At 50.2% G+C, this 24,365-nt stretch overlaps 1 protein-coding gene across 2 annotated transcripts in view; it reads left to right on the top strand.

Annotated features, from left to right (window-relative positions):
• The window catches only part of UBE2T (ubiquitin conjugating enzyme E2 T), a 275,752-nt gene that overhangs the window by 117,081 nt on the left and 134,306 nt on the right, over nucleotides 1-24,365 (top strand). Inside the window, exon 5 of one of the 2 annotated variants that reach the window (XM_069633600.1) lies at nucleotides 23,738-23,836. In XM_069633600.1, the coding sequence (XP_069489701.1) occupies nucleotides 23,738-23,836 (99 nt within the window). The remainder of the gene's footprint in view (nucleotides 1-23,737; nucleotides 23,837-24,365) is intronic. The other variant, XM_069633601.1, reaches the window with a different exon arrangement.

Here is a 24,365-nt window from a genome sequence, read left to right as displayed (position 1 = left end):
GCCGTTATTGGCGGCAAGGCTGCCACTGAAATCGGGTCTGGGTCCAGGTTCCCAGAATGGGGAATTACCGGGCCATTCTGAGTTTGGAGAGCCCGGCAATTCCTCCCTCCAGGAACCCGGGCCCGGACCTTCCCCATTCCCATCTGAGTCCCCATAGGGCTCAATGGGAATGGGAGAGGGAGCAAACAACGGGCCGATATCGAGCGGCCAGTTGTTTGCTCCCTCTTCCCCTCGCTGGACCCGGTAAGGACGCCTGTTTTGACCAGGTGTTGCTTACCGAGTCCCGCGAGGGGAGCTTGTAATGAGGCGGAACGGGTTTAACGGGTCCGCCTCCTTTAGCGGAGCCCGTTAACACGTTCCGCTTCACTCGTAATGAGGCTCTCTGTGTCAAAACCTATGCTTGCCCTCACATCTAGAAAAAAAACGTGTGGGGTTTCTTCTCAACAAAACAGGGTTCAAAAGTAAAGTCTAATCTGCTCACAGCTTAAGTTCTTCTTGGGCTTCCTCTCAGGCTCTACAGTTCCAATGGATGTTTAGGTCATCCATCTTCAAACCAGGTTTTGAGGTTCCCTTCCCCATGTTCAATAATGCACAGTTCACACAAAAAAAGGACCTTGTGGTTCCCTTCCTCAAGACGACATGTATTGGATCCTTTGATTCCCAGGGTCCCCCCCCCCCCCAAGATTTCAATATTGTTTCAGTGGTTTACTCAGTGTCCTTTGCTGATCATCATTTAGGGATCCCCAGTCTTGGCGCAGTTATCAGACCAAATGGTCCTCCCATCACAGGCCATGCAACCAGAAACCCCATTCATCTGCTTTAGAATGTCTTTGATCTTCATAGCAGAGAGCTCTTTGGTCTAGGTGCAGTTGTCAGACCAAACGTTCCACCCATTACAAGTTCCACCACCATAAGTCTCCCCCTCCGATTTGGTTAGCCCTTCACAGGCCCTTTCGCTGTGGGCTTTGGCTTTTCCACACTTGGCTTTCCTTTTTGGCTAGTGCAACCCTTTTCTGCATCAGTCTTTTGCTTTGCGACACGCTCATCAATCTTCCTCAGTGTTTGGCAAGATTGTATGCAGTACCCTGTGGGAGACTGCACCAGCCTTGTCCTCTTGGCAATAGTTAACCCAGCCTTTGGTATAAGCATGTACTCCGCAAGTTGGTAGAGTGACTGAGCAACCAGGCTTATCTCAAGAGGGGTCAATGTGCGCTGTAAGGTTGTGATAGAGTTTCACAATGACAACACTTAAACTCTAGGTTTCTTGATTGAACAATTATGTATTAGTTTCACAGTCAGTTGAATAAGCATTCTTTAGAAGGGAGCAATCGTATAACACAAAATATACTTCAATAAATAAACACTGTTTCACAAAATCAGTTGATACCCATCGGGGATGGCACACATACACTTCCTACTCCCTCATGTGACTTAAATAACTAGGACACTGTGGAGATTGATTTATCACTGGCACATTTAGAGCAATACTGAGTGGGAGATCAAAGGAAAAGTTTTAGAGGGAGAAAACAATAGTTAACAAATATTAAGCAGCTAATTACTTTTTGAACCCTCCAATGCAAAGTAATGTAACCCTTTCCTGGGGGAAAGGCAAAGCACAAAGTCAGAGGTAAGAAGAGTGTTTCAGGGAGCCCGGACAGCCAATGTTAGTTTAGCAAAAGTCTAGGTGAGCTGAAGCACTTCTTGCAGATAGGTAAAAAGTATTGCACAATTTCTTTAGAAATGTTTGTAGAAAATGAAATCACTGTAGGGCCACAAGCTGGGAGGCTTGTGAGGGACGGAGCTGCAAGCAACTCTGCAAGGGAAACCCAGGCAAGTCTCAACGGAGAGCTAGCATGGCTACACAACAAGAGACAAGTCCCCTTAGTTTTACAATACCTTTGGTTTGAAGAAAACTGGATACCGCTGATTTCTTCCTGCGTAGGTCTGCAGGTCCTGTGTTCCTGGGCCTCAGTTGTGGGGACAAGAGGGAGGAAGTCTGGGGACTCCTACACTACGAATGGAAGGTTGGCAGCAGCAATGGGCAAACCTCAGCTCAGCGGCACTTTGCGTTTTCAGCTCCTTGTGGCTCTCGCAAACAGCACCACTGTGGTTCTCCGATTCCTTAATGGACTTTCCTCGCATCTGGGGTCCAGCACTCTGTTGAGGTGGCTCAGGCTTGGTCACTACTGCTTCAAGGGCGTCCGGAGGATCTTCCTGGAGCTCGGGTTCGACTTAAAAGCGATGCACTCGATCTAGTGTTCCTCTCCCCGGCAAAGCAATGGAAGTACAGTCAGCTCCGAGAGGATGTCCGGACAAGTTCACTTTGGGGTTGATTGGTCCCACCAACCAAGGGGAGAAGTCTGAGCTTCAGCAATGCAGCAGAGCTTCACCGGGCAAACTAACAGTCCAGGAGTTGCAAAAAAGCATCTCTTCCAAGCTCTTCAGATTCCTTCGTCCAGTGGTTGACTCTGCCTTCCAAGCAAAAAGCCTCGCCTTTTATGCAGGTTTCTTCCATTCATTCGCAGCCTAGCTGTCACTCACACAGCAGAGTGGCTGTCCTTCAAGGACAGCCAGCCGGCTGGCTTATCACCTTAGGGTGCGTTCCTGTAACCAAGGGGATTAAGCAGAGGGAGTTTCGGGCACCTCCCTCGCTTCCTGCCCTGCCAGACATGCTGGAGAAAGAAGCAGCCTTTTTACCAGTGAATCCCGCCAAAAACAAAACAAAGGGACCAAACCTGGTTTGCCACGCAGAGTCAATCTCAAGGGTGTCGGGTAATAATGTCCCCGTGAAAAAAGTCATCAGGCAGGCGACTTTGAAAAGAAAAAAAAAGCTTTAATGATGCACCCTACAGGCTATCAAACACTTGCCCCAAATATTCTAGGACTGGAGGTAATAATACATAATTATACTGCTCTTAGAGTATTTGGGGAAAGAATTTTGATAGCCAGGAAAATGTCGCCAGAACCCGACAACTTTTTCACAGGGACATTATTATATGGAACCATCTCAAGGATCATTCCAACACGAAATGGCAAAAAAAGACCGGGGCCGTTTTAACAAAAAGGGCCCCCATGGGTCTTAGTGCACCTGCAATTGCAGCCCGCGGTAAAAACACACAATGATAGGTAAAAGTAAACCACTGCCAGCAGCCATTAATTGTAGAAAGGGTAACATAAAAATGTTACATAAGAAACTAGGCCATGGGGATACTAATGTTCGCATGAAAAAGGTTTGAACTACCAAAAGTTTTCACCTTTCTCATGCGAACACACTTACATATTACGGGGGCTGCAGGGGTGTCCCCCGCAACCCACGCTCACTATGCCACACAGTATAGTGACCGGGGTGTTGCGGGGACACCCCAGCAGCCCCCGCAGTCCTTGTGTTTTGCTTTTTTTTTTTTTACCTGCAATGCTGCCACCAAACGTTCGAACTTTTGGTGTTCGAACCTTTGGTGGTAGCACCTATCAGTCATTTTATACAGTCAGACCTTTTTTTTTTTTTTTGGTCCGATCGTACAAAACCTACTAAGTAACCCCTCCAGCACCCTATGGTAAGATAGTGTGTGCTGGGTCTAGAAAGTTACAAAATGATAGTAAAGTCAATTTCACTTCACTGTTCTTGGAAACAGTAGTTTCACCAAGAGAAGGTATTTATAAGAGGTTTCCCTGTGTCACTGCACTGAAGGTGCTGTGTGTCACAATGTAAAGATGATGCCTATGGAGTTTGTCAGACTCCAAAGTCAAAAGAAACTAATACCAAATCACAGAAAAATACATGAGTGGTAAAAGGGTCTCTCTCTCTCCAGGTTAGAAATTAAGTCCTAAAGTCCAGCAAAAAGAGCTGGGGGTCACTACGGCAGAAGGGAATTAGCACATTTCTGGGAATTCTCCTTAACACTCACATTTGTGGTTCAAATACTGAAGTGTTTCTTCTTGCCCTATGCTTTCGTTCTGTTCACAAAGTTGCTGGCACGCAGTGTGACATTCACTATGTCAGTTTAACTTTCAAATGTTCATTTGGTATTCAATATTTCTTGTTGGTATCAAAATAGCAGTTTCCAGCAGTTTTCGCGCCTTGAAACACTGGTGTATAGGCGCGTTACAAATGCCATATCATATCATTCCATTCAGTTCAGTATTCAATAGGATGTGCTTTCATTCATATAGCACTTTTCATCCAAATCGGTAATCAATATGATGTAGCATTTACTTATGCTCACGTACCATTACTTATTTGTGGTCCCTTTTGGAACGCTCCGGTCTCTCCAGTGTCCTGACACTTACCGGTGCATCGCAGCTCCTCCCAGCGGCTTCCACTGTTCCCCTTGTCCTCTCCCCAAATGGGAAACAGTCTGCCAGTTCGGCGGGCAGGTCTCTGCACACATACTGGCTTCTCTGCTTCACACACGGCCCGCATCCTCTCTGGTCCCGGTGGCTTCCGCTGCTCCAGCAGCACCCGGGCTTGGAAACCTACAGCTTTTCTTGTTCCTCTCCTGTTGGCAGCACATGCTGTCCGCCTTTCAGTAGGAAGGCTTTCCGTCCTGCAAAGTCCCCCTTGCAGTTCTCCCGGGATTGTTGCTGGCGTCTCGACTTCCTGGTCGTGTCCCAACACGGCGGATTCTCTCCATATTTGCACGTGGTTGCTTCTTTTATAAACCAGAGCCCTATTAAGGGGTTTGAAGTGTGCGCTGTTGACTTTATTTGCCTGGCTATAATGAGCCCGATTAGTGGGACATGCCAGTACTGCATGATCTTGCACCTCTCTTCTTTGTCGCAGTACTAGAGTGGTGTTTGTGATGGGAAGTGTGCATGGCTTCTAGTTGCCTCTTGCTCTTCTCAGTACTTGGTTGGCCTTTACGGCTTTGAAAGATGGGGCATGAGTGGACATAGCTGATAAAGGCAGAGGGAAGGAGGGCTGTGTCTATATCTGGAAAGAGGGGATTCCATATCTCGTCATTGTTTTTGTTAGGGAGAATTCTCTGAAAAAGCTAATTTCCCAAACCTAGTGAGTCCCCCAGCAGCTTTGCTGGATTTTTGGGGTTTATTTTTTTTCTCCTGCTAAGAGTGAGACTCTTTTTCTCCCACTCTTAGACATGATTTGAGGTGTTCCTTTGTCTTTCCATGTGTTTTATGGGCTATGGGGTCTTTTACTCCATAGGGTCTCATGTTTTTTTGATGTGGGTTACACAGCACCCTCCGTGCCGTAACCCAGTGGTGTTGTTGCGACCCCCAAACATAGACTCCATACCCTGGGACTGACTACTGTCTCGCAGGGCATGTAAAGTCACCATTGGCTTTACTAGTCCCAAATTATGAACAGAAACCAGTACAAACCATCATATTGTGGACGTACTGGTCGGGGCAATTCGATTGCCTCGGGGTCTGTTGTTCGAGGGGGCACGTCTCTGTCCCCTCTGATCGAGTTTTGGCTGGTGGCAGTGGATACTACTTTTTATATTCGACCGCAAATATATCTCTATGGGATTTTCCCATTGTTCGAGGCAACCAACTTTAATTATTTAATTCCTATAGCCTCGAACATACCGCCGGTTTATTTATTTAATTTTAATTCACCGGTTGGTATTTTTTTGCCAGAACTCGATTCTAAAATGGCGTTTGTGTTCTCTTCTGTGACTCCAACCCAAGTCGAGCCCTTTGTTCCACTTTTTGGCTGGCTTCTCCACAGAAACCTCCAAAAGTGGTGCCACTCTGTCTGGGTACCACAGGGGGTGTGGGAGGGGGTTTAGGCACCCTGGACTGAGTCGCCTTGGCAACTCAAGTCGCACTCTTGTGTGATTGGCCCAAGTGGTGAGCCGGCCGGCTTACCACTTAGCATGTTTGATTGACAGCTAGGCTGAATGAATGGGGGTTTGCTGCATAAAAGCAAGGCTTTGGGGACTGGAACCTCAGAAGTCGCCACAGGACCTAAGAATCCGAGGATGGAGAAGCTGAGCCGACCTGCAACGACGACACCACCGGTGGAGCCCTGCTGAACCATCTCACCACTTTTCCCGACGACAGAGGAGATCTCCAGTCCGGAGAGTCTTCTTCCTTTGACTGGTGGGGATAACCAGTTGTGCCTTGTTTTCACCTTCCTGGAGCATCTCGTGGCCGCCTTGCCCGTGCCAAGCACCCCGGCAACCGGAATACCACGGCTTACCACTACCGCGAAGAGAAGGGTAGTACCTTTTAAACGAAGAACTCCGCGGCTGGTTTCTTCCCTGGCAGTGCAACGACCTTCATCTTTCCTCCACGGCGAGACCTCCTCTTCCTCTGGACGGAACACCGACTTTCACCCGCTGCCAGGAACAACTGCCCCCGCTGGAGCTTCCTTCACACTTAAGGTACTGCGTCCCGCCTGGCTTCCCTTGCGACAGATCGTTCGGGGTGACAGTAAAGCCTCGACTTTCTAACCTCGGCTGGCCTGGGACAACCTAGCTAACTGTTGGTGGGGTCCTCCATTTGGGGTGGGGGGTGAGGGCCACCCCCCGTTGCAGTACATCATTCGCTGCCAATTTAGGGTGCCCCTCAGCCCCCCCTAAAATGCAGCCTACGCGTTTGTATTTGTTTTGGTTACCCAAGTTCACTTGGCGCAGATGGCCACATTCGTGTGGCAATCTGCCCCCAGGGTGCCCAAACCCTACTGCCCCATCTATTGGGGGGCCTGTCCCACCATTTGTGGTGGCCCTCTACTCACCCACACCGAACGGAGGGGGGAGGGGGCACATCATGCAGCCCTTCCTAGGAGGCTCAGGGAGGGCTGCATGAGGTGTCCCCCCGCCCCCAGCCATTTGAGGTGGGGGGGAGAGGGCCACCACAAAAGGTGGGGCAGGACCCCCAATAGATGGGGCAGTAGGGTTTGGACACCCTGGGGGCAGATTGGCACACTAATGTGGCCATCTGCACCAAGCGAAGTTGGGTAAACAAACAAAATCGTAGGCTGCTTTTTAGGGGGGGGGCTGAGGGGAAGCCTACATTGCCGGCAAATGTTCTACTGGAACGGGGGTGGCCCTCTCCCCCCCCACCCCAAATAGAGGGCCTCACCTCATGCATCCCTCCCTGGCGTCAGAGGGTGGGCACCCCATGCATCCCTCCCTGGGGTCAGATGCTCCCCTTTTTACTCCGCCCCCCCCCCCTTTCATTCAGTAAAAAATCCATGGTGGCTAGTGGCCTTCCAACCCCCACCCCCTTTTCCCATCATTTCTTTTTTCTTTTACATTCCCTGGGGGCAGATGGTCAACCATCTGCCCCAGGGTTCACATGCATGTGCCCCCATGCTTTGGGGGCCGGGAGGGGGGAAAGGGCTGCTTACTTGAAGCAGCCCCCCTCTCCCCCAACCCACAAACGGATCCATTGTGGTCCAAGTGGGTTGCTGGTCACGGATCAGCCCTCTGCGCTGATCCGTGACCAGCAATGCCTCATGTAGATGGTGTCCTTGGAAAGGAGAGAACCTCCCCTTTCCAAGGACACCACTTTTTGCCATATACCTGGTGGTCTAGTGGGCCCCAGGGCCCCAAACCCCCACCCACCTCCCCCCTTCCCTCGAATTTTTTTTTCTTTTTCTTTTCACCCCTGGGGGCAGTGATCATCTGCCCCCAGGGGTCTCTGGCGCTGTGGCCCATGCTTTGGGGCCATGGGGGAGAAGGAGCTTACATAGTAAGCACCCTCCCTCCCCCCGCGTCACAAACTGATCTGTATTGATCCGGTGGCATTGCTGCCTGCGGATTGCGCCCTGCGCCCGATCCGCGGGCAGCAATGCCACACAATGGGTATCGTTGTAAAGGGGCAAATCTCCCCTTTCCAACGATACCCGCCTCGATCTCCTGCTTGAAATACAGCCGGAGATCGAGGCGGAGCAAGAAGGTCTCTTATCTTCTCTCTTCACCGCAGCAGCCGAAAATGGCTGCTGTAGTGATTTTACATTCAGTTTCACGCCGACGTGAAACTGAAGGTAATCCAGCCCCTTGACAGTGAGGGGGGACCTCCCTTTCACATAGCCCAGGGGTTGGATTACAGCTTTGCTCGATCCCTGCGTTGCAGGGATCGAGCAAAGCAGAGTGCCAAAACCGACGAGCCGGCTCGTCGGTGGCAACCTGGAGCGCTTTTCACTGACGAGCCGGCTCGTCGGTGGCAACCTGGAGCGCTTTCCACTGACGAGCCGGCTCGTCGGTGGCACTTAAAGGGTTAAGGCATCTGTATTTTACTTTAGCGGCACACTGCTCCTTATGAGCAGTGTTGCTGGGAACCCTTTGGGTTCTCCTTTGAGATTCTTTCTTTATCCTTACTACTGTTCTTAAGGATAGATGGTTTTTTTGTATCCCTCCTAAAACGTTGTACTATGAGAGATTAGCACACACCATGTGGTGTGCTCAGGGGTTCCACAGTATCACCTTTCTCTCTTCTGATGAGACTTTCCAGTCCCATAGACAACCCTCTGGTTATGGCTGGTGGTGGTGGAAGTGTTCTACCAACTAATGTGCTATTTTCTTTTACCGCAGGCTGTGGTCAGACTCGGTTGTGCACAATATGGTCACCTAGTGTGGTTGTCCTTTGTTAGCCCTTCTACCGTTCTAGGAGGGAGAGGGCTGTGTGTGTTTTGCCTTTCACAGGAGCACTTGGGTGTCCCTGCCTAGGCTCCAATGTGTCTGGGGGAGGAGTCTGTCTGAGTGGAACTAGTGCCTACTGGGGGGCTGGCTGTCCTGATTGTACATCCACCTGCCCCTATCTGTAATCTGCTGAGAGAGATAAATTGCAGAGGAGTGTGTGCTGAAACTGAAAAAAGGTGAGGTGCCTGAAGTGAAAGGCAAATCGACAACTGGAACTTGAAGTAACTGAAAAAGAAGACGAGCAGAGACGCCTGCAGACCCTTTGAACATCGTGAAGTGACCACTGCTGACTCCTGACCCCATTATCTATGCGACAGAGGAGCTCCGAAGAGGACAACTCATTCCCTTTGGCTGGTTGAAACAACCAACCCTGAGACAAACTACCATCTGAGCCCTCTCCCGAGGTGCTGTGGCTTTCCAGAGCTGCAGACTGTCCATAACAGGAGTCCTCCGACCCATTTGTAGTGCAACCTCTTGCTGCGGCCGAATAGTCCATCCTTGAGCTCCAGGTGAGCCTCCCGAGACCCGATCAGACTCATTCAAGTCCCCTCACCAGAGTGCAGGACTCCAGGAATCAAAAAAGATTGACCAGGGCGAATCGCATCCTTTGTTGGTGCTGAGAAAAAGGCACCAAAACCACAGACTGACCATAGAAGACTAAGAAATCAATGGCAGAGGTCCCATCCCGCGACTGCTGCTGAGACATCCCATTCAGAGTCCTTCCTCTCGCCACCAGACCGGGGAATCAGGAGACTGGGTCCGTTGCTGCTGCACAGAGGAGAATCCAGCCATGAACATATTTTCGAGCCTACTGTGGGGTGAAAAGGTATTGCTTACTTTTTTAACCAAGAAGTCACTCGAGTGGGTGCGTGAAGAGGTGTCCAGGGTGTCCACTCATACTTCAGACCCAAGCTGTCGGACTGTCACTTTAGTGAGTCCACTAACAGTGTTGGGGAGAATTCTCAAAAATGTGCTAATTCCCTTCACCTTACAGACCCCCAGCAACTTTGCTGGATTTTGTGGACTTGATATTTTTAACTGGAGAGAGTGAGACCCTTTTTCTTCTCTCATGTGTTTTGAAATGTGTTTTACTCTTGTGTTCTATGATTATGGGGTTTTAGACAACTCCATAGGCATCATCATTTCATATGCGTCATACAGCACCCTCCGTGCAGTGGCACAGGGAAACCTTTTAAGGCTTTCCCAAGGTTTAAATGCCTTCTCTGGGATAACCTACTGTTTCCCAGATTGAGTAAAGAGAAATTGACTTTACTAGTCTATTTTAAATTCCTAGACCCAGCACACCCTATCTTACAATAGAGTCCTGGAGGGGTTACCTAGTATCCCCTGTGTCTAGATACTCATGTAGCAGTCGAATGCTACCCTTCCCTCTCGAAATGGCTGGTGGCAGTGGTTTTACAACGAACTATCATGATTTTTCCCGTCCGCTAACATCAGTAGCGTTAAATTGCGGGAGCCATGTGTTTCAAGATGGTGTCTGAGCCCCCTTTGTTTAAACAGGTCCCGGTCTTCTTTTTTTGACATTTCTTTATGGAAAGGTCCTTCTAGAGTTTGCTCTGCGCATCAAACCAGGTTTGGTCCCTTTGTTTCATCACCTTTGGCAGGCTTCAGGACTGAAGACCACCTCTGGCGTCCGAGTGTCTGTGATGGGCAGGAAGTGAGAGAGGTGCCCGAAACTGTGCTTAGTCTCCTAGGAGAGCCAAATGCACTGTGGCGTGATTGGCTGGCTGGCTGACTGTCCGGCAAGGACAGCCACCCTGCTGGGTGAGTTGGAGGAATGGGAGGAAACTGGATAAAAGGTGAGTCTATTGGGTTGGAAGGCAGAGTCGACCAGTGGAACGAAAGAACCGAACACGAGCTTGAAGAGGATGACTGCTGCAACTCCTGGACCGTTGGTTTGCCTGGTGAAGCCCTGCTGCAGGTCTGAATCGCTAAGTTCATCTCGACAGCGAAGCCCTGCATGGACGACTTCTCCCTTTAGTTGGTGGGACCAATCAACTCGACCCATAAGCCACCTGGATACCATTCTCGGAGCTGGTTGTATTTTCGTTAGTGTGCTGCAGGAAATCGAATAACCAGGGAGAGGGGCACAAGTTTGTGTGCTTTACTTTAGCTACCGGAATTGAAGATTTGCAAAGTATCCGCTTTTTCGACCAGTCCCCGTGCAGTGCAGGAGTCCCCCAACGTCCTCCCTCTTGTCTCCACGACAGAAGCTCAGGAACAGCGAGATCTGCAGGAACTGCCAGGAACAGAAGTCTTCAGCTGCATCTTTTTCTTCATTTGAAAGGTACTGTGAATCGAGACTGAGAGTACTTGCCTCTCGCGGTGAAAGTGCTTGAAACTTTCGCAACTAGAAGGCCTAATCAGATTGTGACCCAACGTATAATTCTTCTGCTTACAAACTACTTCTGAGAACTTCTACAGAGACTTTACCGTTTACTTGCCAGAACGGTTTTTACCTTTCCAAGACTTTAGCCCTTTGACTTTGACCTAGCCTATTGAATTGAATTGATTCTTCTGGTGAACTCAAAGTATCTGCACTGTCTAGGAAATTGTAATTCTTTTATGTTCTGAACCTATTCCTTCTTGCTCCTCCTTCAAAGTAGTTTGAATGCCTCAGAAACTTAACGAGTATAGTATTGAAGTGTATTGATGTATATTTAACTGCCTCCTTCTAGTGAATGTTTTTATAACTGACTGTTGAATAAATTAATAAGTGCTTAACTAAAAAACCTTGTGTGAGTTTATTTGAATACCTGTGATTGTAGACCTCTGTGTAACATCCTTACAGCTCACATTCCCTCTTGAGATAAGCCTGGCTTCTCAGCTCTGCTACCAAAAACTGTGTAGTACAGATTTATACCAAAGGTTGGTTTTGCTTACACCTGTATTCCTAGTTGTGTGTAGTGGTGCCAAAGGGTACTGCATACAAACTCTTGCCTAACAAACAGGTTCTCCATCGTTGTGTTAACTCTTCTAGCATCCTTATGTAGAGACTGAAAGTATCCACAGGAACCTTTGCTGTTCTACTGCTTCGTAAGACTTTGCGTCTCTCAGAACATTCTTTTACATAGTTGGGAACAGAATTTTAAATCTTTAGTTTGTTCAGAAACTGCCTCTAGAGCCTTAAGCTCTTCTACTGTATGGTTACCAACCTTTTTCCTTCCTAAAATAATATTGGTTCTGTCGTGACCTTAAAGAAGAAAACTGGGTGGAAACCACACAGTTAACCAGGCGCTCGCATACGGGAATCCTGTTGGGATAATGCCAATGCGAATTGCATTACTGCAACTCGGTCCGGAGCTATTTGCGCCGGATCGCGAGTTGCTGAGGGGGGGCTGGGAGTCGGTAAGGCCCCATTCCCATTGTGGTCCTTTGGACCCAATGGGATATTCTGGATGGTATTACTGTGACGCTCTTGGCGCTGCGGTAATAGCACTGCAAATGGGCGGGAAGTGCCAAGATCTCCCTCCAGCAAAAGCCACAGGTTAATCTCCCACTTTCCGCCAAAACTTGTTTTTCGGCAGAGCGGTAATGCATCAGTAATAGCGTTACTGGGGTGCATTTTCTGCCGCTCCACCCAACCCATGATGTCTCCCTTATCTTATGTGGTTTTGCTAATGAAATAAATTACTGTATATCTTTGTCTTAACGCGAGTGTGAGGTCATACCGATACTGTCATTGGTGTCAAACTCTGTAACAATTGTACCACAAGCAACTACCAACTAAGCAGTGCCCTTTGAAAAGAATCTGTGTGCTGGTTAAGTGATCTAAGTATTTTAAGACATTCCTTGTGTAAACATAGTTTCTCCAGCATTAGGTCTGGCATGGATTCACATGCTCATGAATATTCCTAATCGTCAGGCTGGGAATCCTCGGTAAAAAAAAAATCAGTTTCTTTTCCATTTCTGGACTGTCTTTCTCCTAACAACCAATCACTGAGCTCTGGGTCATACTGCCCCAAACCAATGACTGCCCTCTACCTCAGCCCCTCCTGTGGCAGCCATCTTCAGATGTTTACCACACGTTCTAGTGTTTGGGTCCTCGTGCTTTGCTCTTTGAGCTTTTGCTGCATTTTTCGCTTTTTGAGAGTTAAACTCAATTTTTCGGTAAATTGAGCCTGTGTGCTCCATCAATCATCCTTCTGCTTAACGGGGACCAATTTTTCTGATTTTTCAATGCCCCTCAAGGGCTGTTTTTGTCGAGTGTTCTTTTTGGAGGCTTCCAGAAGACTCTTTAGGCCTGCACCGCGTGGATCATGTCGGACGAAAAGGACAACCCTTCCCTCTTCAAGCTGTGCTCTGACTGCGGTTAGCGGAATGTATGCATGGACAAAAAGCATTCCCAGTGTCTGTATTGCCTGCACCTGACGCATAAGGAGGAAGATTGTGCATTTTGCCGTGGCTTCTCGCAGCGCGTGTTGAGGGACCGACATCACCAGTTGGAAGCGTGGCTGCAGGCCAAGGCCTGTGGTACCCAGGGGCATGCCAGATACGGGAAAGCTGAGCGGGCTTCTAAGTCCTTTGAGGGCGCCCCACCCATGGGTGCATAACACAAGCCCAAGCGCCATGAGTCCGCTTCCGTCGGGGTTGCTGCTGCTGCGGGTCCTGCAACGGTCGGGGCTCGGCCATCATCTCCATCTACGTCAATCTCCAGTCAACGCTTTTTTTCCTCATCCAAGAGAAAGTCGGATAACCCGGGTAAGCTACGGTAGAATCCAGAGAAGGCCAGACCGGAGAAGGCCAAAGAGAGTACGGTGTCCAGCCTACCCGTGGCAGAGACGGCCAAAAAAAACAAAGGGTGCGATCCGGCCATTAAGGAATAGACGAAACTGGATAAGACCTCCGATTCGGCTGTGAAGGGCAAGCCAGACAAGCGGTCCGGCCTCACTGTGAAGGTCCATGTGCACCAGGCGAAATCCTCACCCTCCCTTGAGGTGGTGGTGGTGTCGCTTTCAAAGGCCATAAGGGCAGACCGTAGGGGCAGACCCTTCCTCCCATGAGTGAGGCTTCAAATGTGCCCGCTGATAGGATGCCGGACCTCAGCCTGAGATAGACCCCCCCGGACCTGGAGAGAAGGGGGCGAGGGACGTTGAAGGCCTTCACCAAACATAGGTTTCTTTGGGTGAAGAGGACAAGGTTGTTTCTGTCCAAGAGGGCGATGACAACGGAGGGCCCAGGGACTCGCCCCACGACGAGGGCGACGACGGGGAATAGTTGATGGAGGCGATGATGGACCCCAGGACTACGGGGGCCCAGGCCCTTTTCCTGCTCCCCAGAGTCCTCCTAGAGACTTTGCTCTGGATATGATCTCGGCCCTCAACTCGCTGGTGTCCGAGTTACAGAGGATGATACCGGCGATCCCGCACCTCCCACGGCGCCAGTGCCAGACCGCCCCATTGACATCGGGGGAACCACCGACCAAGAAGAGGAGACACCTGATGCCTCCATGTCACCCTTCTCCACTGCCCCTCCCTCTCCAAGGGAGATGGAATCTGACACGGCGACGACAGCCACAGATGATGATGATGACGACGGAGGGATGGGAGACCTCCTGTCGCCTCTGCCCAGAGCCTCTCTTCCAGACGAGATAGGATTGTTCCACACAATGATCTCCGAGCTGCAGAGCTTTTCCAGCTAACGCTGGAGGAAAAGAAGGAAGGCTTCTTGTATCAGCGCCGAGAGGCGAAGAGGAAGACCATCCACTTGGTCCCTTTACTGGACAATGTTTGAGAAGAAGGGCTGGCTCTGATGAATCCTTCTACAGCCCCAGCAAAGAGACCGGCTGGACAAGAAGTACAGGGTGCCGGACTCTGCACCCAAGTGCCTACGGTCTCAACCATTGCCAGACTGTCTCAGCGTCCACCAGGAAGAAATCGATGGGCTCGAATTCTTCTGCTTCATCCACCTCTACGGACAGCAAGGGGAGAAGAAATTGGACTTGATGGGTAGGAAGGTTATCTACTCTGCGGCGACCACGATCAAGGCTGCCAACGCCCCCTCGCCATCGTAGCCAGATACGACCGTGAGCTGTGGTTTAAGCTAGCTCCTACGCTTCCTCCCTGACGACAAGCGGGTTGAGGCCTTGTGTCAGGTTTCTTGGTCTTGCGTGGAGGTAGCACGTACATCTGCCTCTCCGTTAGGTTTTGGTGCCCGGAGTGTACACAATCACAGGCCTCTGCAACCCGCCGGGGAAAGAGGGTTAGGATCCGCTGGATTGGATAGGTAAGGGGTGATGAGGAAACCGGATTGAGGGTCAGGGAGAGGTAAGGAGTTTATAGGGAAAGGATTGCCTTGTTGCCCCTCCTGGGGGTTCCTGAGGTTGCTGATGCACCACCCACACTCCTGCGCACTTACACATGCACACTATGCCTCCAAAGCCTTGTTTTGCCTGGCCATTTTAGCCCTTATAGTTCTGCTTTGACACCTGGCACGATGTGCATTAAGATTTTCTAATGCGTTCCCTTAAACGCTCTTACCTAGCGTGTAGGTGCTTGAACCCACAACCAGTTTACCCACTGGTTCTGTCCTTCGAGTATTACAAACACATACCCTTCAGTTTACATATCTAGCATATATCCTTCTGCTTCTGTTCACATACTATGCAGTGGCTGTTGAACTGCATAACCACACACTAGCTTTAAGAAACAAGAATATGAGCTAACGTTGTGAAAACGCTTAACCGTACTTTTACAGATCAGCAAACCTCACCACAGGCGGCCTACAGCATGCGAATGTAGCCAATTAATGGTGCCAGTGCCCTGACTCTAATTCTGCTGGTGCATCGGAAATAGCTCTCGTCTATGAGCACCACTGTGCTCCAGTCCCAGTTTCTTGGCCTGAACGCGGCTTGCGTTTGTTTAGTTTCCAGCCTGCACGTAATGCTCCCTCCCCAGAGAACCCTAACGCTGCTGGCGTTCCTCCGTTATAGTTAAAATTGCTAGCAAGTGCACTTATCTGTTATCACAGGTGGGGCCTGCAGTATTCACAGACTGGGTACGGCCCCGCAGTTGGAAGCTTGCAGGAGCCATCGGACACACGTCTTCTCTCTCTGGCAGTCAGTAGCACAAGCAAGGATCTTCGTGCGCATGCGCGTTTGGCTGGGCTTTGTCCTGGAAGGTCCGGGAGGCTCGTGGGTGCGTGAGCCTTCTGGGTAATTTAGTTCTTTGTCCCTTTTCTCGTTGCAGAGCGTCTTGAGTCCCTGTAGACCACTCCAAGCCATCTGCCTGCACATAATACAAAGTAATGTCCTGAAATAAAGGTGCCTTGGCCCTGCATTATGTCCAAACTGTTGTGACTTCCTCCCATCCACCTGCAATGTTACCCTACCGCCAGTGAGCCCCTGAAACCTTGGAACTCCTTCAAGAAGACCAGGTGGCATCGGATCATGCCATCACGGTGGTCATGGACATTGTGGACGTGGGGTTGCGCCAGATGGGAAACGGCATCTGAGTTCGAAGTCGTGGCTGGCTCAGGTCCACCAACTTTAGGCAGGCGGTCCAGGCAAAGGTTTTGGACATGCCCTTTGATGGGCACAACCTGTTTGGAAAAGCTGTGGATGAATCCCTCCAGGTCATCAAGGCGGACACAGACGGCACGCACCTCCAAACCGGATTGAACCGGCCTGGACATCGGACCCCGACCTGTGCACCCTGGTAGGTGGCCGGCTGTCAAACTTCATCAGTGTGCGGAAGACCATCTACACCTACCGTTGGGTGCTGGATGCTCTCGCCCACGGACACGCACTATAGTTCCAACGGAAATGTCCCTGAATACCCCCGGTGGCCCGGCAGGAAAACTACGTCCCTCAGCTGCTGCTGGAGGGAAAGGGGCGATAGAGCTTGTTTCAAGGTACTTTTCGTACGAAAGAAGTATGGGGGCTGGAGTCCCACCCTCAACCTACGACGACTGAACAAATACATAAAGTTCCAAAAGTTCAGAATGGTCACTCTTCAACACATGCTCTGACAACTAGAAGAGGGAAACTTTCTGTCGTCGTTGGACCTGGAGAATGCGTACTTCCACATGTCCATCCACAAAGGTCACCGAAAGTTTCTACGCTTCGTCATTCAAGGGAAGCATTACCAATTCAAGGCCCTTCCCTTCGGACTGAAGTCGACACCCAGAGTTTTCACCAAGTGCCTGGCTCTGGTGGCGGCCCATCTACCACTGCAAGGGATCCACGTCTACCCTTACTTGAACGACTGGCTCATCCGGGCCAGATCAAGAGACATCGCCATCAACCACACGTGAAGGAATGTCGGAGGAATTGTGTTCTGCCCCCTAATCTGATTAAACAACTTGACCATTGGATTCACCAGGACTGTCTGAAACTGCTTAAATAAGTCGGCCGTGAAGCCGCCCCATTCCCCGGACACTTCCCTGTCTTCAGCCTTTTAATAGCGTCCCTTACCTCTTCCTCTGATATTTCCTCCTCCAGGGCCTCCCTTTCTGTGACTGTAAGCTTGGGGAGGGTTTGCCCAGCCAGATAGTTCCGGATGTCTTCTACCGACTCCCACTCCTGCTTAGCGTAGAGCTCTTTATAAAAATCTTCAAAAGATTCTGCCACCTCCCCCACAACCCCTCTACACACCTTCCCACCCCCGTCTTGGATACCTCCGACTCTCCTTTTCATCCTACAGCCCCTCGTCCTATGTGCCAATAGGGTACCCACTCTGTCTCCTTGTTTGTAGTACCTATGCTGCGTATACCTCATTTTCTTGACCACTTCCCCAATTAGAACTGCATGCAGTACTTGTCTTTTGTCCCTGATTTCCACCAGGAGAGCCGCTCTATCCATGTCCTTTCGGGTGAGTTGTGCCCGCATAATTCTCAATTCCTCACGAAGCCTGCCCTCGACCAATGCCCTTTTGTGCTTCCTACGGGATCCTTCCGAAATAAGGAGGCCCCGGAAGGTGGCCTTCGCCGCTTCCCACACCGTCATACCAATCTCCCCATCATCATTGATCTCAAAGTAGGCTTCTATTTCCTTGCTGAGGAATTCCCTGAATACCTGGTCTCTCAATAGGGTATAATTGCATCGCCACCGATAGTGACTTATGGCCTGCGGCAGTCATTCTACCACTAGCAACTTGTGGTCCGACCACATGACAGCTTCCACGCTCGGCACTCTGACCTCACCCCCACCATCCTCCGAAACCAATAGAAGGTCGATTCTCGTGTATGATTGATGCGGCGGGGGGAGGAAAGAAAGTGTATCCTCCCGGGCCCAGCCACGATTTACAACACACGTCTACCCAGTAATATTCTTGCAATAGTTCCCTCATGGCTAGGTTGTCCTTTGTAACCCCCTCCGTCTCTGCCCCCTTTGCCGACGACCAGTCTAGCTGAGGGTCGGCTATCAGATTGAAGTCCTCGCCCAGGATCATGGCTTCCTCCACCGAGTCATCCATTACCTTGAACGCTGGGCATAGAAACTTAATCTGTCCTACATTGGGTGTGCAAAGGGTGGCCAACGTGATCTGCATACCCTCACATGTGCTCTTGATTCCCAGGAAAACACCTCTTGGTCTCTATATCTATAAGGTGGAATAACTTGCCCAATAGAATGCCCACCCCTTCCTTTTTGGAAGATTTATGGGAAGCCCAAAAGTTTCTGCCAATTTCCTTCCCCTTTATCACTGATTCTGCCCCCTGCCGGTAGTGTTTCTTGTAAGACCAGGACCACTCATTTCTGTTTGTGGCACATGTTGCTAGTGAGAGACAGTTTGTTCTGTGAATTCAAACACTTGACGTTCAGCGTATCTACCCGTCCCTCAACCATCACCTTTCCTTGCCCTGTCTTCTAAGTGTTCCATGCTTCTTGTTTGGCTCGAGGCCTTCCATAAACTGCAGATCCATGGCTTTGCCTGCTTAACTTCCCCTGTTCCTTCTTCCCTCCCACCCCCCCAACCCCTCCCTCCGAACTGAGGCATCCGTCTTTACCTCCCAGTCGAACTGCGCCTGGTCGACGAACCATCAGGGACTCCACCCTCCCTCCCCCCGGCCCCAGGATATATTATTAAAGGGATTATCACTCGCACGCAGGTCGGTCCGGGCTTTTCAATGCATTCCCCATAGCCTCGGAATGCATCCCCAACCCCCCCCCCCACACCCACCACAGAGCCCCCATGTCCCCCTTGTCCATTTAACTCGAACCATCTTCAGGACATCGCATAAACTGACACTAGCATAACCCTGCGGACTCAACAAGGGGAGTGTTGATATGCAACTCAGTCGTACACTAATGGCAACACATTTCAAGTGTCTCCAAAGGCACCAGAGGGGCATTTAACTTTCTTGGATTTCCGGACCCCTCTCGCTATAAGTTTCCCTCTGGCCGAGTCTGGGCCCCTGGGATCAAGGGTGGGATCCTGCTCTCCATCGCACTGTTCCTTGTAAGGGTCCCCATGTCCACCCAGCAAGTCGTCCGTGACTCTCTGGATGTCTTCCTCAGTCACCAAATGGTGCCTCTCCCCCTCCCATTCAAAAGCTAAGTAGAAGGGATGACCCCAGCAGTACCTGACCCACTTTCCTTGTAATCATTTGGTGAGGGTCCCGCATTTTTTCCTCATTAGCAACGTAAGGGCTGAAAGATCCTGGAAAAGGGCCATTTTGGACTCTCCGTATTGTATCTCTTGGCGACCCTTCTCTTTCGCCATGATTCTGGCTTTATCTCTATAGTAATGCAGACGTGCCAAAACCGAACGGAGGACTCTCATTCCTATCCCCGCCCCTCCACCCCTGCTCGGTGGTCTCTGTCTATCACAACCTCATCGCCAGCGTCGGCTCCAAGGGATGTCTTTATTATGTCCTGTATCTTGCCCTCAAGACTAAACAGGGTCTCCCCTTCGGCTTCAACCAGACCGAAACAGCGTAGATTATTTCTTCTCTCCCGATCCTCCAAGTTGTCCACTGTGAAGCAGAGCACCTCCTCCCTGCGTGGCATTTCCGTGAATCTCACCTCCATCTGTGTCTCCAGGAGCTCTCTAGATGTCTGGTTGTCCTCAACCCCATCCATTCTGTCCTCCAGCGTAGTCACTTTGGCCGTGAGATCAGCCAGTTTGGCCCCAATGTCCATCCTCACCCCTCTTATCTCCCCTATTTTTATAGTGCCCAATTCCGTCGAGTATGAAGGAGCGCCTCGGGATTCCATCCTTGCGTCCCCCAGCCTAGAATGGAAACTTAGCCAGGGCCCCCTTCCAAATCATGAACTGTCCACCTCCCACAGGGCTCACGTCCTCTGGATAACTGTGGTGTAGTTTAAATAGATTCAGGGCCCCTAGGCCGGGGGGGGGGAGGAGTGTCCTCCTGCTGGCTGTCCAGCTGGTCCTGGGTCAAAGTATGTATCTCGTCACCCCAGGCGGTGACCCTCCCCTTATACGTAGCTCTGGCTCTCCTCAGTCCTCAGATTTGGTCTTCTACAAATTGAAACTGGTGGCGCTAGGAGGCCAGGTCTGTTGCTCAGAGGGGCAAGGGGGGGGGGACCCGCTGTGGGCAAACAAGTTTCTCTATGCAGGCGGGCTGTTGCCTGCAGTACTTCTTCTGCCAGGGTGTACCTCCACTGATTGCACACCTGCAGGTGGGGTGCACACTCCGGTCCTGGCGGCCAGCGGTAGAGTATGTCAGTCACTGCACCAGATGTGTCTCTGGGAGTATTGTCTTTGGTAGCTCCCCCACAACCCTTGGATGAGTTTGTTTAGGTGGTACCCCTCCCCACTACTGGAGGGTGCAGCCCTATGAGAATAGCCTCCTGACGCGGGAAAGTGCAGAATTGCCCCAAGCCTTATCACCAGACAACCTGGACTGCGCAGCCAAGGCCCACGCTGCTCCTAAAGCGCCCCCCCCCTGAGGATCTCAGGTCAGCCGTTCCTTCCACACCTCTGTTAAACACCTCAAGCTTCCATTCAGTGATCAGTGACACCCCTCTCAGGGGGCTCTATCACTACCTCCACGTGTCACTGGACACTGCCAGGCTCCGCAGGTTGCTCAATAAATCCCAGGCTGCCAAGTCTGCTACCCTCCCTCCCCTCTGCTTGATGCTTCCCACTAGAGTCCAATTGGGAGCCCCAGGGCCAGGCAATTCCTCAATGACCCACTCCAGCTCAGTCGTTTATGGCTGGGCTTCCCACTGAGTTTTCCGGGGTGTGCACTACTTCCCCAGATCTCGGCAACAATTCGACCCCCAAGGGTGTTATGGGGGCGACTGGTCTCCAAACTAGCCCCGTGGGGGGAGGAGGGTGGCTCCTCACCTTAAGGTCTCACCAGATTCCACTTGTTCTGCCTGTGAGTGCTAGCAGGGGCACGCTCCCGTGTTGTCCCACTTCCGGAGGGGGCAGAGTGACCGCTCTAGGGGGCCTTCGGCCTCCTGGGGCTCCCCCGACCTCACGAAGCCCAGGCGTCTCGCCTTCACAGCGCCTTCACAGCTACGGTTGAGCCCCTCGCCATTGCTTCCCTTCGCGATAGAGGCCCGCAACCTCTTCTATGTCTCCCGACCACATAACATGCTGTCCGGGGGGGGGGGAATGAGTGCCCACGGAGTGCAGGCAACCCCGCCAGGCCCAAAGTGCCTCCTCAGCTCGCTGCGCCATGTCTGCTCGGGGGCATTGGCTTTCAACACCACGTTTATGCTGGTGGCTCGGCTCCTCCTCAGTCCTTCCCCTCTGCGCCAGGCACTGGGCACTTTCACTTTCCTACTCCGCCGCCGGCCACAGGGGCAGGGGTGCCCTCAAAGTTCCAACGGCAGTCCCAAGGACAGGGGGCACCTCTGGGTTTCACCGATGGCAGAATATCGACTTCTGGAGCGTGATAGATCCCTCACTCCGCTATAATTCTGCTGGTTTCCCGGGGCTGGGAGTAGAGCTTAGGACTCAGGCAGTCATCTTGCCTGCACCCCCCCTGGTGGCCTCCACTTGGACTTCTCTTAATGTATAACTACATTTTCTTGGGTGAACTACTGTTGCCAAGAATAGTAAGATGAACCCTGTCTTACTTACCTTTTACAGGTCCAGTACACACCACCCTATGTGAAGTGCTGGGGGTTGGGTGGAGGGGTTACATGGTAATTCCTTTAACCCCCATTCCTCATGTAACATTTTGTTACACTAGCTCACTTGAATGGCTGGTGGCAGTGGCTTCTTTTTTACTACCTGATGACATGTATCTGCAGGCTGATACCGCAGCTGCTGTGCTGCACCCAAGGGTGACCGCTTCCTCAAAATGGCCCCTGTCTTCTTTTTTCACCCTTGCTTGTTAGTTTCTTCTAGGCTTTTACTCCGTTGTTTGCATCAGGTTTGAGTCCTTTGTGTAGTTTGCTTTTGGTGGTCTTCAGCCCTGAAGCCCGCCCGGGCTCCAGTGTGTGGAAAGGCAGGAAGTGAGGGAGAGTCCATAAACTTCCCTGTTCTTTGTTTCTATGTGTGCCGGAGTGAAACCAGTTCCTATTGGCCGGCTCGAGGGCAGCCACTCTGCTGCGTGAATGGGAACTTGCATAAAAAGTGATGTTTTTGGAACTAGAAGCAGTCGACTACTGGAGGACAACATCCAAAGCAGAAGACTAGAGAAGACGCCCGCATCACCCTCATTGACCGCAAAGTGCCGGTGAAGCCCTGCAGCTATGCTGATCCAGTTTTCGAATAAGACCGGGAAGACCCGTAGAGGACAACTTCCTCCCTTAGGCTGGTGAGACCAACTAGCCTCGAGACAAACTCTCTATTTTGGCGCAACCCCTGAATTTCTGCGACTTTCCAAGGCTGCAGAAGCCTAATACCCGGGGTACCTCGGTACCTCAACAACCTGGGAGTGCATTGTCTTCTGAAGTCTGAATCTGGCCAGATCTTTGTGGGCATCTAGAGGACCCCACAGAAGCAGGAAATCCACATCCAGAGTCCCCTCACCAGAGTCAAGGACCTAGGGATCAAAGAAATCCTAACCAGAGCTTTTGGTTCTTCGTTGGCGCTGAGAAAAAAGCACCAAAACCACAAAAAGCCACTGAATCGATAGAAATCCATTGCTGCAGAGTCCCTCACTTTCGAGTGCTGCCGCTGGAGCCTGCCAGACGTCCTACCTTTGGTCACCACGGCCAAGGACCAGGAACAAAGGTCTGCTGCACTGCATTTCATCGTGAAGGCAACCAGCTGGAACACTTTCTTCATTTTCAAGGTACGGTGGTGCTTTGGGTATTTTATCCTTGTGCCATTTTGGGTTACTTCCTATCTTACGAGAGTGTGCTTTAACCCTACAGTAAGTTGAGCTCAACTTACCTGCATTGGCTTTACAGCTTGTGCTTTCTAAAGGTGACTCCTCTTGAGTTGCTGTGATTTTCTCTTTTGAACACAGTCTATTTGAGAACATTTTTCTATGACGAGCATCAGAACTTTGACTTTGTCCATTGACTTTGGCAGTAATGGCTCCCTAAAGGCCTCCTTCTGAACATATTGCCAGTGGCAGTGCTTGTTCCCTTATAGGTTGTAAATGTTGAACACTTAAAATAGACTGCCTGCATCCCTCTGGGAGAATCTAACTGTTCTCATCTCTTATATCTAACCATACCCTTACCTTCCTTGACAAACTCAATATTGCAAAGGTGATGCTATATAAAGGCTCTACTGATCTCAAATGACATTGCCTCTGGGTGCTGGAACATGTGTAACATGAATGAATTACTCAGCTGCTTTTTTTTTTGTTCACTTTTTTAATTGAATACTAACTGAATTAATGTTACAGATAATTACTGCTTTTTAAATGTTTTATCTTTGTGTATAAATATATATTTATTACATAACTTTAAGTATTGTATTTGATATTTGTAATTACTGCTTTCATTGCACAGCTCTACAGCTCACAATACCACTCATAAGATGAGCCTGGCTGCTCAGTCACACTACCAACTTGTGTAGTTCAGACCTATGTTAAAAGGTGGATTACCTAATACCAAGAGATGTTTTGCGTACCCACCAGTCGGACTGCACCAATTCTTACCTAGCAAGTCATATTTGCATTTAATGCGTACTATGCATCATGGCTTTCCATTGAGCTGTTGGATGGTCTGCTGAACATCAAATGTATCATTTTTTGAATGTTGCTGTGATTCTGTTTTCTCGATTGCAAAGGGAGCCTGGAGACCTTCATTGAACATTTCCACCGTCCTTACTTCCATACAGCTGCTGATGTCTGAGCCCAACCCAGATGACCCTCTCATGGCCGATATTGTAAGTGTTCTGTTTAAAATGTTCTGTTCTTTTTTTTTTTTTTGTCTGTGTTTTTGTTTGTGAAATGCATTTTATACTGAATTGTAGAGAGATTGTGTCATTGCCTGAATAAAGACTTGGTCAATATAAATTGGCTTGGAGCCAAGGAGAGCTGCATCCTGTCCATGAATCCTCATCGAACGTCACCCACCCACTATAGGTCTACTGTCTAATTTACAATATTTTCTCATCTCCCATATACATACCTCAATAAAACTACACTTCTTTATTTGTGACTATTAGTGCACTTAGATCCTCCCTTTAAAAAACTGTGCAAGTGGTTTGAATTGCTCCCATGTGAGATAACTCTGTGCCTTTGTGTCTTGAATGTTGAGGATGATTCATGTTTGAACTAATATAGTAGCTTTAAGCAGTGTCTACTCTTGTTGGCTTTTTAGCATATAAATAAGCACGATTGGCCAATGCTGTGGCCAAACATCTTGTGTTAATCGACATACCTGAATTGTGAGCCCGGGACACAGGTATAGAA

Source organism: Ambystoma mexicanum, chromosome 13 (genome assembly GCF_040938575.1).
Source record: "Ambystoma mexicanum isolate Mex_15411 chromosome 13, UKY_AmexF1_1, whole genome shotgun sequence".
NCBI classification, from domain to species: domain Eukaryota; kingdom Metazoa; phylum Chordata; class Amphibia; order Caudata; family Ambystomatidae; genus Ambystoma; species Ambystoma mexicanum.
This window is presented reverse-complemented; position numbering and strand designations above follow the sequence as displayed.